The 14,370-nt window shown below is 35.1% G+C and overlaps 1 protein-coding gene across 1 annotated transcript in view; it reads right to left on the bottom strand.

The window, feature by feature from the left end:
• The window catches only part of LOC140536267 (NACHT, LRR and PYD domains-containing protein 3-like), a 46,335-nt gene extending 37,247 nt beyond the window's left edge, over positions 1–9,088 (bottom strand). The window contains exons 1-4 of the mRNA XM_072657985.1: positions 8,974–9,088; positions 6,830–6,904; positions 4,795–6,571; positions 3,150–3,320 (exon numbers count right to left, since the gene is read on the bottom strand). Of these exons, the coding sequence (XP_072514086.1) occupies positions 3,150–3,320; positions 4,795–6,571; positions 6,830–6,904; positions 8,974–9,088 (2,138 nt within the window). The remainder of the gene's footprint in view (positions 1–3,149; positions 3,321–4,794; positions 6,572–6,829; positions 6,905–8,973) is intronic.
• Positions 9,089–14,370: the final 5,282 nt, after the last annotated feature.

Here is a 14,370-nt window from a genome sequence, read left to right as displayed (position 1 = left end):
AGCTCCGCTCCCACTCCACTCAGCCTCCCAGTAACAGCGTCCACTCATGCTCTCTCTGCACACCACTTGCTCCCACCAATCAAATCTTTCTGGATGATCAGGATACGACTGATACTCTTGCACACACACTACCTTTCTGTTTCCCTCACATAGAAAGAGATTTGAGTTTGCTGTGTTTGGATCCAGTGTGAGTTCACAGGCATCTAAACACAAGAAGAGACATTAGAGGAGAAAACAATACACATTGTTTATTTGTGTATTATATCTGTTAGGGTGTAAACTTACATTTCTTTTGTCCCTGTTTGATTCTGGTCTTCCCTCCATATTCCACTCTAAAAAGAAAGAAGACACACACAATGTTGTAAATTCCGATGATTTACAGTGTAAAGCAAATAAAGACTATTTTCATACATACACGTACCAAACTTACAGAAAAAGATATATGCACATCAATCAATGAAATATAAACTGTAGAGTAAGGATTACTTTGTATAACACAAGCACATTTTTTGTTTTCTTGAGGAATTACAGAACTGCTGAAACTTAAAACTTTGAAAGTGGTTTGGTTATTAGCACCAGTTCTAGGAGCAATGGGTCACAAATGTGGTCCTGTTGAGTTGTGGGTTTTTGGCACAGTGTGCCATTTAAAATGCCACTTTCAAACATTTTCTCAAAGGGATTAGGCTCTAGACTTTTTCTTAACCTTTGTAGAATGTTCCATTTTGAAAGTGGTGGAATGGTGAAATGTTTCTAATTTGCATTCACAGTGCAAGTTAACAGGTTTTAAATAACTACTAGGATACTTGGAAACAGTAAATATTAGTTTCAATTAACAATTAGGGATTCTATATTTGTTAAGAATGATTGAATGGTGATGTAAATAAAATGACAAAGTTGTATGGTTTCAAAAAAGAAGTAGAAAAAATATATCCAGCATTCATACATTTTTGGAAGAGGATTCTAGAGATATACATTTCTTAGCAGATAACAATAACAAAAAATTAGTAATTAGTAGTAGTTATAAACAGCATATTATTTACATAAAATTCATTTATTGTTGACATAATTCACAAACTTTTAAATAAAACCTAAATCTAAATACATTTTTGCAGTGGTTCATAATATTAAAATCCACACTGCAAAAGTTTTTCCAAACTTTTAGAACTCACTATTAGCTAGTCAAAAGCGATGAGCAATGAGAGCAATGCCAAAAGCTAGGTAGTTTGCCTGTAGCATATTAGGCATTAAATTTTCAAATTTAAAATAAATGTGCCATTTATTTTTGTAAGATGGCCAATGAAAAATAATGAAAAGTAGACAATCCTTTTGGTTTTGGCTTACACAACAGTTTGGAACATATGGTTTGGTACAAGTTTTGGGGCAAAAAAAACAAACAAAAAAAACAACCGTTACCATAGTGATGCTCCTAAGTCCATTACAGTTCCCACAATACCATCCAATAGCTTACAGTTTAACGTTTCTGGGTGGCATGCACGCTTGTTAAGTCACTGCATTTACTATAATTGTGTGCATACTGTATATTTTCCATGTGACTGCCTGTACCAAATCATAATATCCATACTATGATGGTTCAGTAAGAAAACACATACTGTTACATATGTTATCATATTTATTTTCAAAAATGAGGTATTTCCAAATGATTTTGATAGAATGTGTGTGTTTGTGTTGTAGTAATAATAGTAATAAAAGTCTTCTTGGCAATGTTTACTCAATGTGCTAAATAAAACACATGAACAGCATGACTGCTCACGGGGGTCTTTGACCCTTCATGTTATTTCTTCGTTCTTCTCTGTCTCTGTCCTTTATTAAGTACTAATTATGTAAAGCTGCTTTGTGACGACAACAGTTGTAAAAAGCGCTATACAAATAAATTTGACTTGACTTGACTTGACTTGACTGTTTGTGTGTTATTCATTTATTTAGATTATGTTTGTCTATATTTGAAACTTAAATAATGATTAGACCACAATTTCTTAGTAATAAATATTAAACTCAAGGTAATTCCAAAGGGTTCACATACGTTTAAACTAGGATCAATATGCTAGGTATCTTTGTCAGAAATTCTGAAGAAGCAGAAAATTATCATTCCCTAGTAGTACAATATTTCTGATTCCAACACACACACTATGCAGCTGTACAATTATACGCACCTTAGTGTCTCCAGTCTATCAGAGAGGAGCTTCATTCCTGAGTCTCCTGGGTGGTTGTAGTTTAGATCCAGTTCTTTCAAGTGTGAGGGGTTTGAACTTAAAGCTGATGCCAGAGAAGAACAGCCTTTCTCTGTGATCATACAACCAGATAATCTTAAAAAATTACAAAAAAAAGAGATTATTGCATTGAGAGAGATAATACTCCTAGATATACAGAACAACACAACTGACAAAAGATTACACATCCACAGATGGTTAAACATTTGTCAGCAGACTTTTAATTTGATCAGTATTTAACTGATTTACACTGGTATGTATTAAAACCCTTTTAGGTCTCTTAGAGTACGTTTACCAGCTTTGGACATTGTGTGTGTGACCAGTTCTTTAGCTATGTGCAATGTGGGTTCTGTTAGAAATAAAGCTGTGACCATTTAGGCCATTTCAGATGATATGTTATAAAAATCCAGTGTCCACTTAATTGTGTAAAATGGCTAACTAGTAGTAAATAGTTAAATAGTAACTATTAACACTATTAACAACTATTAAAATAGTATCTTTAACAATGTATTTTAATACATTGTATGTATTTGATTCTCTGTCAAAAAAGATCTGTTACAGAATATTTTTTTGTGGGGGGGGTATTATATACACAGGGTTAAAAATATACATGCAGCACCCCTTATATAGACTAGTTTTGGTATGCGTTAACAAGCTTCTGCAAGAATTCTGTTTCAATATTTCAGCTTCGTCCTTTTACGTCCTTCAGGTGCCCATCAAAAGCAGAGCTCTATTAATCTGATTAGGCTAGATTACAGCCAAATAAGGCATACTGGTGATTGCCATTCCATTATTGTAAGATAGTAGCTCTCATAGAATGCCTCTCTGCTAATCACTTTGCAAGGTTTAACTAACTGTGGTAAAATAAGCTATAAATATATATGTAACATCTTTCGAAATATGTAGTTCAGAAATACTGACCTGAGTATTTCCAGTTTACAGTATGGACTCTTCAGTCCAGCGGAGAGCAGCTTCACTCCTGTATCCTGCAGGTCATTGTCACTGAGATCTAGCTCTTTCAGTGGTGAATCTGAACTGAAGACTGATGCCAGAGATTCACAGCTGTCTTTACTGAGGTTACAGTGGTCCAACCTTTATAACAAACAGAAATGTACTGTCCATATTTGTACAGGTACTTTTAAAATACAAAAATTAAGAACATTCCTTAATCTACAATCATAGCTATAATATTGGCATGCCTGCACTTCTTTCAGAAAATGAATCACAGTTTCTTTCAGAACTTTAGAAATGGACTGGGGAAAAAATTCTGGCATTTTTTTCAATTGTAAAAGAATAGTTGAATTTTAATCATTTAATCACTAAGAGGTTTACGCCTCACAACATTGTAGCTAACCTCACTGACCATGAACAGAAAAGAACAATCATTGGAAAATTGCAATGAATGATTTGAGTAGCAGCTAAAAAAAAAACCTTCCAAACTTCCAAACAAATTCAAGCAGACCTGCAGACACAATAAAATGAGGCCTTCAAAAAAAAAAGCATTGTCCCTACAAACATGAAACATGGTTGAGATTTAAAGATATTTCAGTGTTGTTTTGCTGTTTCTTGCACTGGATGCCTTGTATTATAGGGCCCAGTGCCAGAAAGCAAGGTCTCCATTAGAGATCACGGGTCCACCCGCATGACAAACTAAAAGAAAGCAAAAGAATTGTAGAACATGTACATACCTAACTGTAATTGCAATACATTTCTAGAAGACGTGGTGTATAAGACTGGATTGTTCCAACACATAATAAACTTTGTTCTTTAGATTTGGAATATATATGTGTATACACATACTGCCACCACCATTATGGTGGGGATGGTATCTGTGGTGATGTGCAGTGTTTGGTGTCCGCCAAATATAGCATCTAGCCTAACGGCCAAAAATCTCTATTTTGCTCCTCAGACCAAATATAAAATAGTCCCATTTGTTTTAAATACTGGCTATATTTTACTCTAGTCCAGAAAGTGTTAAGAGAACACCTTAGTAAGGTACCCAACAGTAAAAATGCAATATTTTCATTGTTAAGGCTTCTTGACCTGTTGCAAAAATCTGTTAGTCATGCTTTTGAAGTAGCTATTTAGGCTCCTTACATAATCAAAATTATACAGTTCCAAAACAGCCAGAACACATTTACTGAAATTAAACAAGGATTTTATATCACATGGTATCAGAAATCAGGAAATCAGAATGTAATTTACAGATCTGATTGTCCCTATTGTCCCTAATCTTTGTTGGTACAACCCACCATAAAGGTTTTATACTTTTTTATCTAAATTGTGATTAAAGTTTTTTATTAGGTATTCACAAAAACAATTAAAACAGGACTATAAGAGTAGCAAATAATACATATTTTAATACTGCAAGCTTTCATGTCTGGCAGTGGTTTGCATAATTGTGGACACTTACATACATTAATGTAAAAATACATTAAATACATCAATGGGCAAATTAAAATAAAATTAGGTGAAAACTGTGTTGCTTAGAAAGGCTTTGTGAATAATGGCCATACAAATGTTTTCCTTTTCAAGTTAAAAAAATATATGTGAAAATTATACTTACAGAGCTCGTCTTGTGTTTTTCACCACAGGCAGCAGTCTCCTTAGTCCTTCATCTGATGCTCTGTATTTCTTCAGCTCAAATGTTTCTTGAGTCTCCTCTGACATCATCAGCACATACACTAGAGCTGACCACTGTGTAGATGATAGTGTCTGTGTTGAAAGATCTCCTGAGTTCAGATATTTCTGAATTTCAGTTGTCAGCGAATCATCTTTCAGCTCACTCAGGCAGTGGAGGAGATTCATGCTTCTATCAGATGACATTTGATCGTTCAGTTTTTTTTTTATGTAGTCAGCTGTGTCTCTAACACTTTCTGTATTGAGGCTTAGACTTTGCAGAAGTTCAGTTAGGACATGCTGGTTGTCCTCCAGTGAGAGGCCAAGAAGGAAACGGAGGAAAAGGTCCAGGTGTCCTTTTTCACTTTGCAAAGCTTTTTCCACTGCATACTTATGGAGATCTGTCATGCTCTTATTGGACCATTTACGCTGAGAACACAATGTCTTTCGTTGGAATACATTCCTTTTCTTGTTGCAGTGGGAGTGATGCACATATAAAGCTGCAAGGCTTTCCTGAACACTCAGATGCACAAAGCTGAAAATGTTCCTCTCAGAAACTCCCTCCTGCTGGCTGAAAATCTGTGTACACACTCCTGAGAACACAGTGCCTTCACTGACATTAATGCCACATTTCCTAAGATCATCCTCATAGAAGTTCAATGTACCACTCTCAAGATTACGAAAGGCAAGTTTACCAAGCCTCAGAATAATGTGCTCAGTGTTAACAGCGTCTGTGGTCTCCTCACTGTATTTCTTTTTCATTACATTTTTCTGCAGTAGCAGGAAGCTTATGTACATTGCTGTCAGGGTTGAGGGGATGTCCTTGTTGCTATCTTGAACCATCAGTGGCTGAAGCACAGTGGCAGAGATCCAGCAGAAGACTGGGATTTGACACATGATGTAGAGGCTTACTGATTTCTTTATATGTGAAAAAATTTTCATTGCCACATCCTCATTGCAATATTTGGTGAAGTATGCCTCCTTTTGTTCATCACTGAATCCGCGTACTTCTGTCACCAAGTTGATGTACTCTCGGGGCATTAGATGGGCTGCTGCTGGTCGGGAAGTTACCCAGATTAGAGCAAAGGGAAGCAGATTTCTGTTGATAAGACTTGTGATCAGTGAGCCCACTGAGGCCTTCTCATTGACATCTTTTACTTCCTCTTCATCTTCAAAGTAAAGAGGAAAGTGGCACTCATCCAGCCCATCAAAAATAAACAAGACCTTTCCATCATCCTCTGGAAGAGACTTCAGTTGAGGTTTGGAAGAGAAAAAATAGTGATTTAACAGGTCAATCAAACTGAACTTCTTAGCTTTCTTCAGATTCAGTACACGAAAGGGCAGAGGAAAAATAAAGTGTATGTCTTGGTTCTCCTTTCCCTTTGCCCAGTCGAGTATGAATTTGTTGACTGACACAGTTTTGCCCACTCCTGCAATTCCCATTGTCAACACTTTTCTGTTCCGTCTCTCTGTATGAGGCTGGACTTTGAAAATGTCATTGCATTTGATGAAAATATCCTCATCCAAAGGTCTGATAGAAGACAGATCAATTTGCATCACTTCATGCTCATTAATGACTCCTCCACTCTCATTCTGCACTACAGTGAGCTCAGAGTAAATATCCTCCAAGAATTTTGTGTGGCCGGTCTGTGAATTCCCAATAAGTATACGTTCATATGTCTCTTTCAGCATGGACATCAAGTGGGCACGGCACTTTTGATCATCTGTCAAAAAAGACACAATAGTGTTGTAAAGCATGTAATTAGCAAAATAAAAAATAATAATACTATCAATTCAAAGACTTCATTGAAATGACAAGTGAAACACTCTTCAAATAACTGAATAGATTAATGAACGAAAGAAAACTTTAAGTTACAAAGGGTGTATATAGTGAAAAATGAAGTTGATGTCCTTGCATTTGCAGACGTTTTTGCTGCATTTGCTTGTTCATTAAAATGACAGTGATGATGTGTTGTGTTTACCTGCAGGGACAGCATGAACAGAGTCTCCAGTCTGAGATGCAGTGGAGGAGGATGCTGCACTCTTACCAGATCCCTCTGAGAAAATGGACAAAAGAGACAACAGTCAATAACATATAGATACTGAAAGCTAGCTATTGTCATTGCTCTAACGTGGGACACTACCTAATATGGAACATGGCCTAATACATATATTTGTATAAATAATGTAAATAAAGGTCAATAAAATGATGGGTTAATGCCCAGATTAAAATCACATGATATCTCAAATGTCCTATCTTAGATTATAGTGGAGCAATCTTTTTTAAACAGGAAGCACTCCAATGCAAAAAGGCTAATTCACTCTATAAATATTTTATGTATTTACATTTACATTTATGCTGTATTTTTAGGCAGTCAATCATCCTGTGCTGCTCTTGTTAATCTCCTGCTCACTCTGTCACTGGGAAGTAGTTTCCTAGATATGGCCTTCTGCTCCAATTATAAATTAAAACCAATCAGACATAAGTAAAGTGCATGCTCCAGACTTTAATGTAAGGATATTTGCCTACTTTCCTTTTTTTACTTTGAAAAACACCTTTCTACATTAGCAGTATGTTTATCTTTCTGTAAAATGAAGCACTGCCCAATGAGTTTAAAGGCATTTGCTGGACCTTAAGCAGATGAGATGTTCCAATACATCTCAGAATTAATTAAATTACTTCAGCAGTTACAGCATCAATGAAGATAATTGTGCCAATACCTGTTGCAGCAATACATGCAACATGTTTACACTTGGTTTAAACATGTCTCTCAGGTGATCTGAACACAAATGATTGCCACAACACATAGCCATTCACACCTGGTATTTTAACTGTTTGGAATCTGAACCTCCTCAGCTGGCATTATTAATCAAGATGAAACACCTAGTTTTGCTTGAACACCAGCCACAAGTATCTTTACACATAGTGTCATTATCCATTAGATAGTTTATATAACTTGTGGCAAAGGAGCAGCAACCATGATTGAAGTGTATAAATAAACATATTTGTCAGAAGTTGGACATTTCTGTATTGTACATTCTTACACAATTTTCTAATAATTTGAGACTACAGTCAGTTTTTTAAGATGCACAAAAGACAGATGCAGTGTAAGTAGATCTGTATGTGTGTTCTGAATGTGTCAGTTTGTAATATTTAATCTTAGAAGAGACTGAAAATATGACTGCTCAGAATTTGCTCAGAGAAACATTTTTGGTAAATATTCCATCATGTCATGCCAAAAATTAGTTTTTGCAGTTTTTCCCAAATATGAAGATGCTCAAAGAGTCATTTATTTTCATCATGCATTGCACAAATACTTTGGGTTGTCTGTGAAAAACCTTACAATACAGCATAGCCTATAACCTACATACTTGTAGCTGCTAATTTTTTTACTGAAATTTAATTATTACTATAAGTGGGTTTTAAGATATAGAAGGTTATAAGCACATTTTTTGGAAGTGACTGCAGCATCTAAATTGAGTAGCCACTCCCATCTCTTTAATTAATGCTGAAACCTTTTATTCCGTGTGAATGGGCATACATTTTACACGTCCTGTAGTACAGTTTTGCTGCCTTCATGGTTCTTCTCTTTAGTATAGCTATGTTATTATAGCTACCTCTATCTTACATTTACATTTATGGCATTTAGCTGATGCTCAACTTCCAGGGTTACTCATATTACAGAGGTGGGTCAGTGTAGCATTAGGAGTCTTGCCCAAGGACTCTTATTGGTGTAGCGCAGCATAGTCACCCAGACCGGGAATCGAACCCCAGTCTCCCACATGGCGTGGTAGCTCAGTGGCAGGTAGTGGTGTTATCTGTTGTGCCACACCAACCACTATCTTGGTTTTTGCCTAAGATACACTAGATGTACACTATTAACATTCTGTATTACTGTTCTGTTTATAACAGTTTCTGTTTTTAACAGAATTTAAACACAATACCCCAGACAGATATTGAGCCTAATCTTGGACTACAAAGTATTCTGAATAGTGATTCTCCATTGAGAGTAAAATGTCAAATGTGTCTGTTTTTAATCAATGTTAAAGGAACTTCAGTCTGATGTGTTTGTTTAGTTTATTCATGCAATTAAATGTTATTTACCCTTTTGACTGGCTTACTTACCTTCATGTATTGAGTCAGCTCCAAAGTTAATATAAACTGAGCTATAAAACACATTTTCATGTAGGAAAGGTACATTGGCAATTCCTCCACCCTGAGCTATGGTGGACTGGTTCATTCTGAACCTTGGTGCTCTGGACTGAACCAGTTTGTTCTGTGTTCACATGAAAGAAGCAGAGTGTTACAACAGGCACAAAGAAACAGCTTTAAATGTCAAACCAGGGACATGCTTTGGCATTGGATTTTACAGACGACATTAAAGAGCCGCTATCATGTAAAACTCAATTACTCTGTTTTGTTTTATATGAAATTTGAACAAAAAAAAAAAGTAATTTGTAAAAGTTTTCAAATGTACTTTCCACTGCCCAGTCTGTACAGTAAATTAAACTACACTGTAAAAACACACCCTTTTTTGTTTCTCTGAATCTTATATCTACCTATTTAGCCTATTTAGTTTTGCCATGCCCATTCATGTTTTAGTTTGTAGGTGTTTTTCAGCTCTGAGTGCCTTTTGAGTCAGAACAGAGCTCATTTATCTCTTATTTGTTATAAATATGCAGTAACAAAAAACAGCCTGTTTGAAAATAATTATTTATATTATAATTAAAATAAGTGGGGCTCAAGGGAAAATATACAACACAAGAACGATGTAGATATGTGTCATTTATTAACTATAATGCCATCATTGCTTACAAAGCACATACAGTAACAGTAGTGCTGTTTTGTTGGACCGCAATGAAGTTTAGTCATGCCATTATTAGGTTATTAATATGTAACATTTTGTTTGCAATATAACAGACACAAGAGATTGTACAATTTTTGACTTATTTAACAATATACGATTGTTTCAACAATTGTTGTAAGTCTTTATATCCCAGGTATGTTACATACTGCTTTTTATTCAGTACCTTTAGGGGACTACAATATGCTTTTAGATTATTTTGTACTTGCAAATCATCCAACTGTGTAATAAATAGGGTTACATATGAGTGAAAATCATCATCATATGGTTCTCTATAGGTTTGGTTCTCAGTTTCATAGCTAGGTGGTTCTAGGTTATCTTCTTTTGAACTCTTAACTGATATTACCCCAGTCTCCCAGACTATTTTTTCAGCTTGATCATCTGTGATAAAGTAAGTGTATATCTTTGCAAATGATTTTAAAATGTATAACATGAGGCATCAACAAAATATCAACATATATAAAAAGGTTTGTTTTCCACTGTTAATAAATCATGTCCAGAACATGACTGATCAGAAGTCATTTCATGGCAAAACTTGAGACAACGAAATATGAATATTACTAATGTGTGCATGTATGCTTTATGTACCTGCTTGAGAACTACAAAGTAGGCATGAACTTTGATCTCAAGGCGTTGGCTTTAAAGCAGTAACTGTTGGGAGCGAATTCCTGTAAGTCCTTACATTTAAAACTTCCTTTAACATTTTCAGTACTGCAAAGAAGTCAGAGACCAAGGGGTTACAACAGGGCACAAAGGGTTGTTACAGCCAACCATGGAATATGGTTTGGTCCCCAACCATTAAAAGAAAATATATCATTTACACACTCACTACTGCTTATAAAATGTATAGAAATAGAAAAAAAAATAATTCAATAACCTTAAACATGTTTTTGTGTTAAATATAAATATAGCAGAACTGGTAATTGCTTAAATATATCAGTATATAAATCTATACTATTAACTATGAACAATTAAAAAAAAGTTAAAAAATGCTGGTATTCCCTATGGTACCCCAGACCTCACCATCACTGAATGTGATTGGAATTAGTTGAATCGTTTACTTTGGATCTTCACTTTTGTATAAAGATAGACTACATATATTCGTAACTAAAACATGTATATTATCTTTTTTTGTATGTCAGAAGACTACTAACCACATACTAACCACTTGCCTTGTGTTGCTGTGGATCATGCCATTGCCTTTAAAAGTATGTCTAGTATAGCAGATCTTATTTCAGCTATTAAAACTCATTAGTCTTTCTCAGTTTCTTTCAAGCTTTGGTTAACACTGAGAGAAGTACAAAAAACCAACACCATAATATTCTGACATTTCTTGGTTTAGTAGGTTAGGAATGTAAGTCACGTATGCAATAAGTAAGTGAAATAAGTCTTACCCTAAGTGTTATAGTGCTCCAATGATAAATCCAACCTGCATATGCCATTAAATATAAGGACTTACAGGAATCCCCTCCCAGCAGTTATTGCTTTAAAGCCAACTCCTTGAGATCAAAGTTCATACCAACACTGTAGCTCTCAAGCAAGTACAGAAGATATATATACAGGTTAGAAACATGACAATTAAATAGACTCCATCTGTGGAAATGTGTTCAATGCAATGAAACATATACAGTTCCATAATTCACCTCATTGCAAATTAGGGTTATTTTCAACATTTTAAAACTTAAAAATGACTACCCAAGTTTCAGAATTATTCAACCTCTTAATGTCAAGTGTCTAGTCAGTAGTCAGTGTCTGACTACATTTAGTAATGTTTTTGTTCTTTTGGGTCAGTAGAGGTATATGGCCATGGAGACCTTCCGAGCATGCTAGCATGCTGCTAGGTCTTTTACAGTCATTCAAGGGTTTTTGACCACTTGCCTCCTAATTTTGATGGCTATATATTTAACAATCTTCCCCTTCCAATATTAAAACAGCTCTTCCCTTTTTAGACCTTTAAGAACTGGACTGAAAGCAGTATTCAAAATGTTGAAAGAAGACACTGAAGAATTAACTCATGGGCACTGAGTTGGGATAAATGTTGCAATAATGCTTTAGATAAGGTATGAGGACATTTAAGGTGAACAACCTGAATTATTTACCACATATTTTTTATTCCTTATTATACATTTGTTAAAATATTTAATAAAAATATATACAGTGATGCAGTAGGAACTGGCTGACAGAATTGGCATATGTTTTTGCCAGCTGTGCACCTTTCTAACAGCAGGTGCAAGCAAGCAAGCAACAACAAAGTGCCTCCTTTATAGTCCATAAAGTTGTTCACACTAGACATGATAAATAGTTCTGAACAGAGGAGGATGGGTCCCTCCTGTGAGTCTTGTGCTCCTCTCAAGGTTTCTTTCTTTTTACTTTTTACTTGCCATTGTCGCATCTGGCTGTCTCACTGGGGCTTTTAGGTTGTAGGTATGTTTTGTGTATTTCTTGTCCTCTTACTGATTTTGGAAACAACAACAACAACAGTTGTAAAAAGCGCTATACAAAGTTGTTTAGTGACGGTGTGTACACATACACTCTACAGTATATAGTCCATCACTGCAAAGACCAATTTAATTGTTTTTTGCTGGCAAATATAAATGTACAATACACAGTTGAAACCAGAAGTTTACATACACTATATAAAGCTTATATATACTCATTATTCTGGCAAAAAATGTATTCTAAATTCATGTCAGACAGTTAGAAATAAAATGCATATGTGTCTTTTTATATAGTGTATGTAAACTATATGTAAATCTATAATAGAAAACACAAATAATTTGGGTGTAAAATCTGGGTCAAACTTATACATATAGGGTTGCAAATATACCTTCAGCACACCTAATGTAAATAAATTAAATGAGTTGGTTTTTCCTTTTAAGCCCTATCCACATATTTTCAGCAGGGTTTGCATCAGGACTTTTGGAAGGCCATTCCACAGGTTAACATTAGTCTGCCTTATCCATTCCACAACCACCGTTGATGTGTGGTTCCACAACCACCGTTGATTTGGGGTCACTGTCTCATTACTACCATCTAGCTGATGGATTGAGGTTGTGCAAAGGAATTCTGAGATAGTCCTTCCAGTGAGCTAGAATGGCCCAGCCTGACCTAAATCCAAATGAAAATCTATGGATGGAACTAAAGCTCAGAGTTCATAGAAGGAGCCCACAGAACCTTCGGGATTTAAAGCATATTTGTGTGGAACAATGAAAAATGGGTATTTGAAGAATGAATGCATGCGGCTATATATATACAATTCAACTATATATATATATATATATATATATATATATATATATATATATATATAGAGAGAGAGAGAGAGAGAGAGAGAGATAGATAGATAGATAGTTGAATTGTGTATAGATTGGTGTGTCACAAATGAACTTTCTTTTGATGTGATTTAAAACTCTGACCTCCGATGGCCTGGCAGAGAATTGCAATCAATAGAGGGGGCATCTGATATCCCCATGGGCAGACTAAGCATGGCCAGGCTAAGCAATGGCCTTGTTTTTGAATATTTTATCCGTTTTGTTATTTTTTAAACTGTAAAATACCAAATAAAGAAAATAATATTACCTTTGTAAATTTAGGTAATCCTTTACTCACTTTTTTTTTTTACAGTAACAGATATTTTGATTGGAGTGCCCAACATTTTACATGCCACCATACACAAGTAGAGTGGAAAATGAATTAGAACTTTATGTTCTTTTGGTATGGAAAATGTAGTAAAGTAACTTGGTTCCTCCTCCAGTTATATGAGCCAGAATCCACTCTTGATATAATGATGAGAGAAAACACAAGCTATGTTTAACCTGGAGGCGAATCCTCTATGGAAAGAAAAGGGTAACTCATGTTTTTTTTGATGTGGTTGTTTCTGGGTGTCATAGTAAGGCTGTAAGCTTTGTCATGTAATGTGTTATATTTACCAAAAAAACAATCAGCAGAAATTAGTCATCTTTATTAACAGTGTTCTGTAAATATAGCCCTATGTCTTCTTTCTAGCATACACTTAATTATAAATTGTTAATTGATTTAATTATGTTAGTGGCATACATAATGAATTGTGAGAAACGTAATGAAAATTTTTAATCACTTCTTATTGTTAAAATATGTATAGAATCAGAATCAGAATCAGAATCTCTTTATTTCACCAAGTATGTTACCCATACAAGGAATTTGTCTTGGTGAGAGCAACACGTATGACAAGTAACAAAGAAACACAGAACACAGTCTTAAACTAAAGGAAAATGACACTAAACAATAAATAGGGTAGGGGATAAATTAAAAAAAGTAGAAAGTACTAAAGGTAATAAAGGTAATAAAGAGCTGAAAAATATATTTACAGAAAAGAAAAGAACATCTGTACAGGTGTGCAAATAGTCATAGTGCAAAATAGGCAGAGTGCAAAAAACTGTTCAGTCCGGTTTGGTACAGTTCAGTTGTAAGTTTAGAGGTTTACAGTGGGAGGTGACCACTGTGGTTGAGGAGCGCTACAGCTCTGGGGAAGAAGCTGTTAGCATGACGTGTTGTGCTGGTTTTAGGGAACAAGTTGATATAATGTCTGAAATAGCTGTTTTTATATCAAACCTGAGTGGCAGCAAAAGCATTTACATGAGGTTTGTCTTCATATAAAAGAAGCATTTAACCTCTCATGC

This window comes from Salminus brasiliensis, chromosome 15 (assembly GCF_030463535.1).
Source record: "Salminus brasiliensis chromosome 15, fSalBra1.hap2, whole genome shotgun sequence".
Classification (NCBI taxonomy): Eukaryota; Metazoa; Chordata; class Actinopteri; order Characiformes; family Bryconidae; genus Salminus; species Salminus brasiliensis.
The sequence above is the reverse complement of the archived record's forward strand: the minus strand, read 5'-3'. Positions and strand labels throughout refer to the sequence as shown.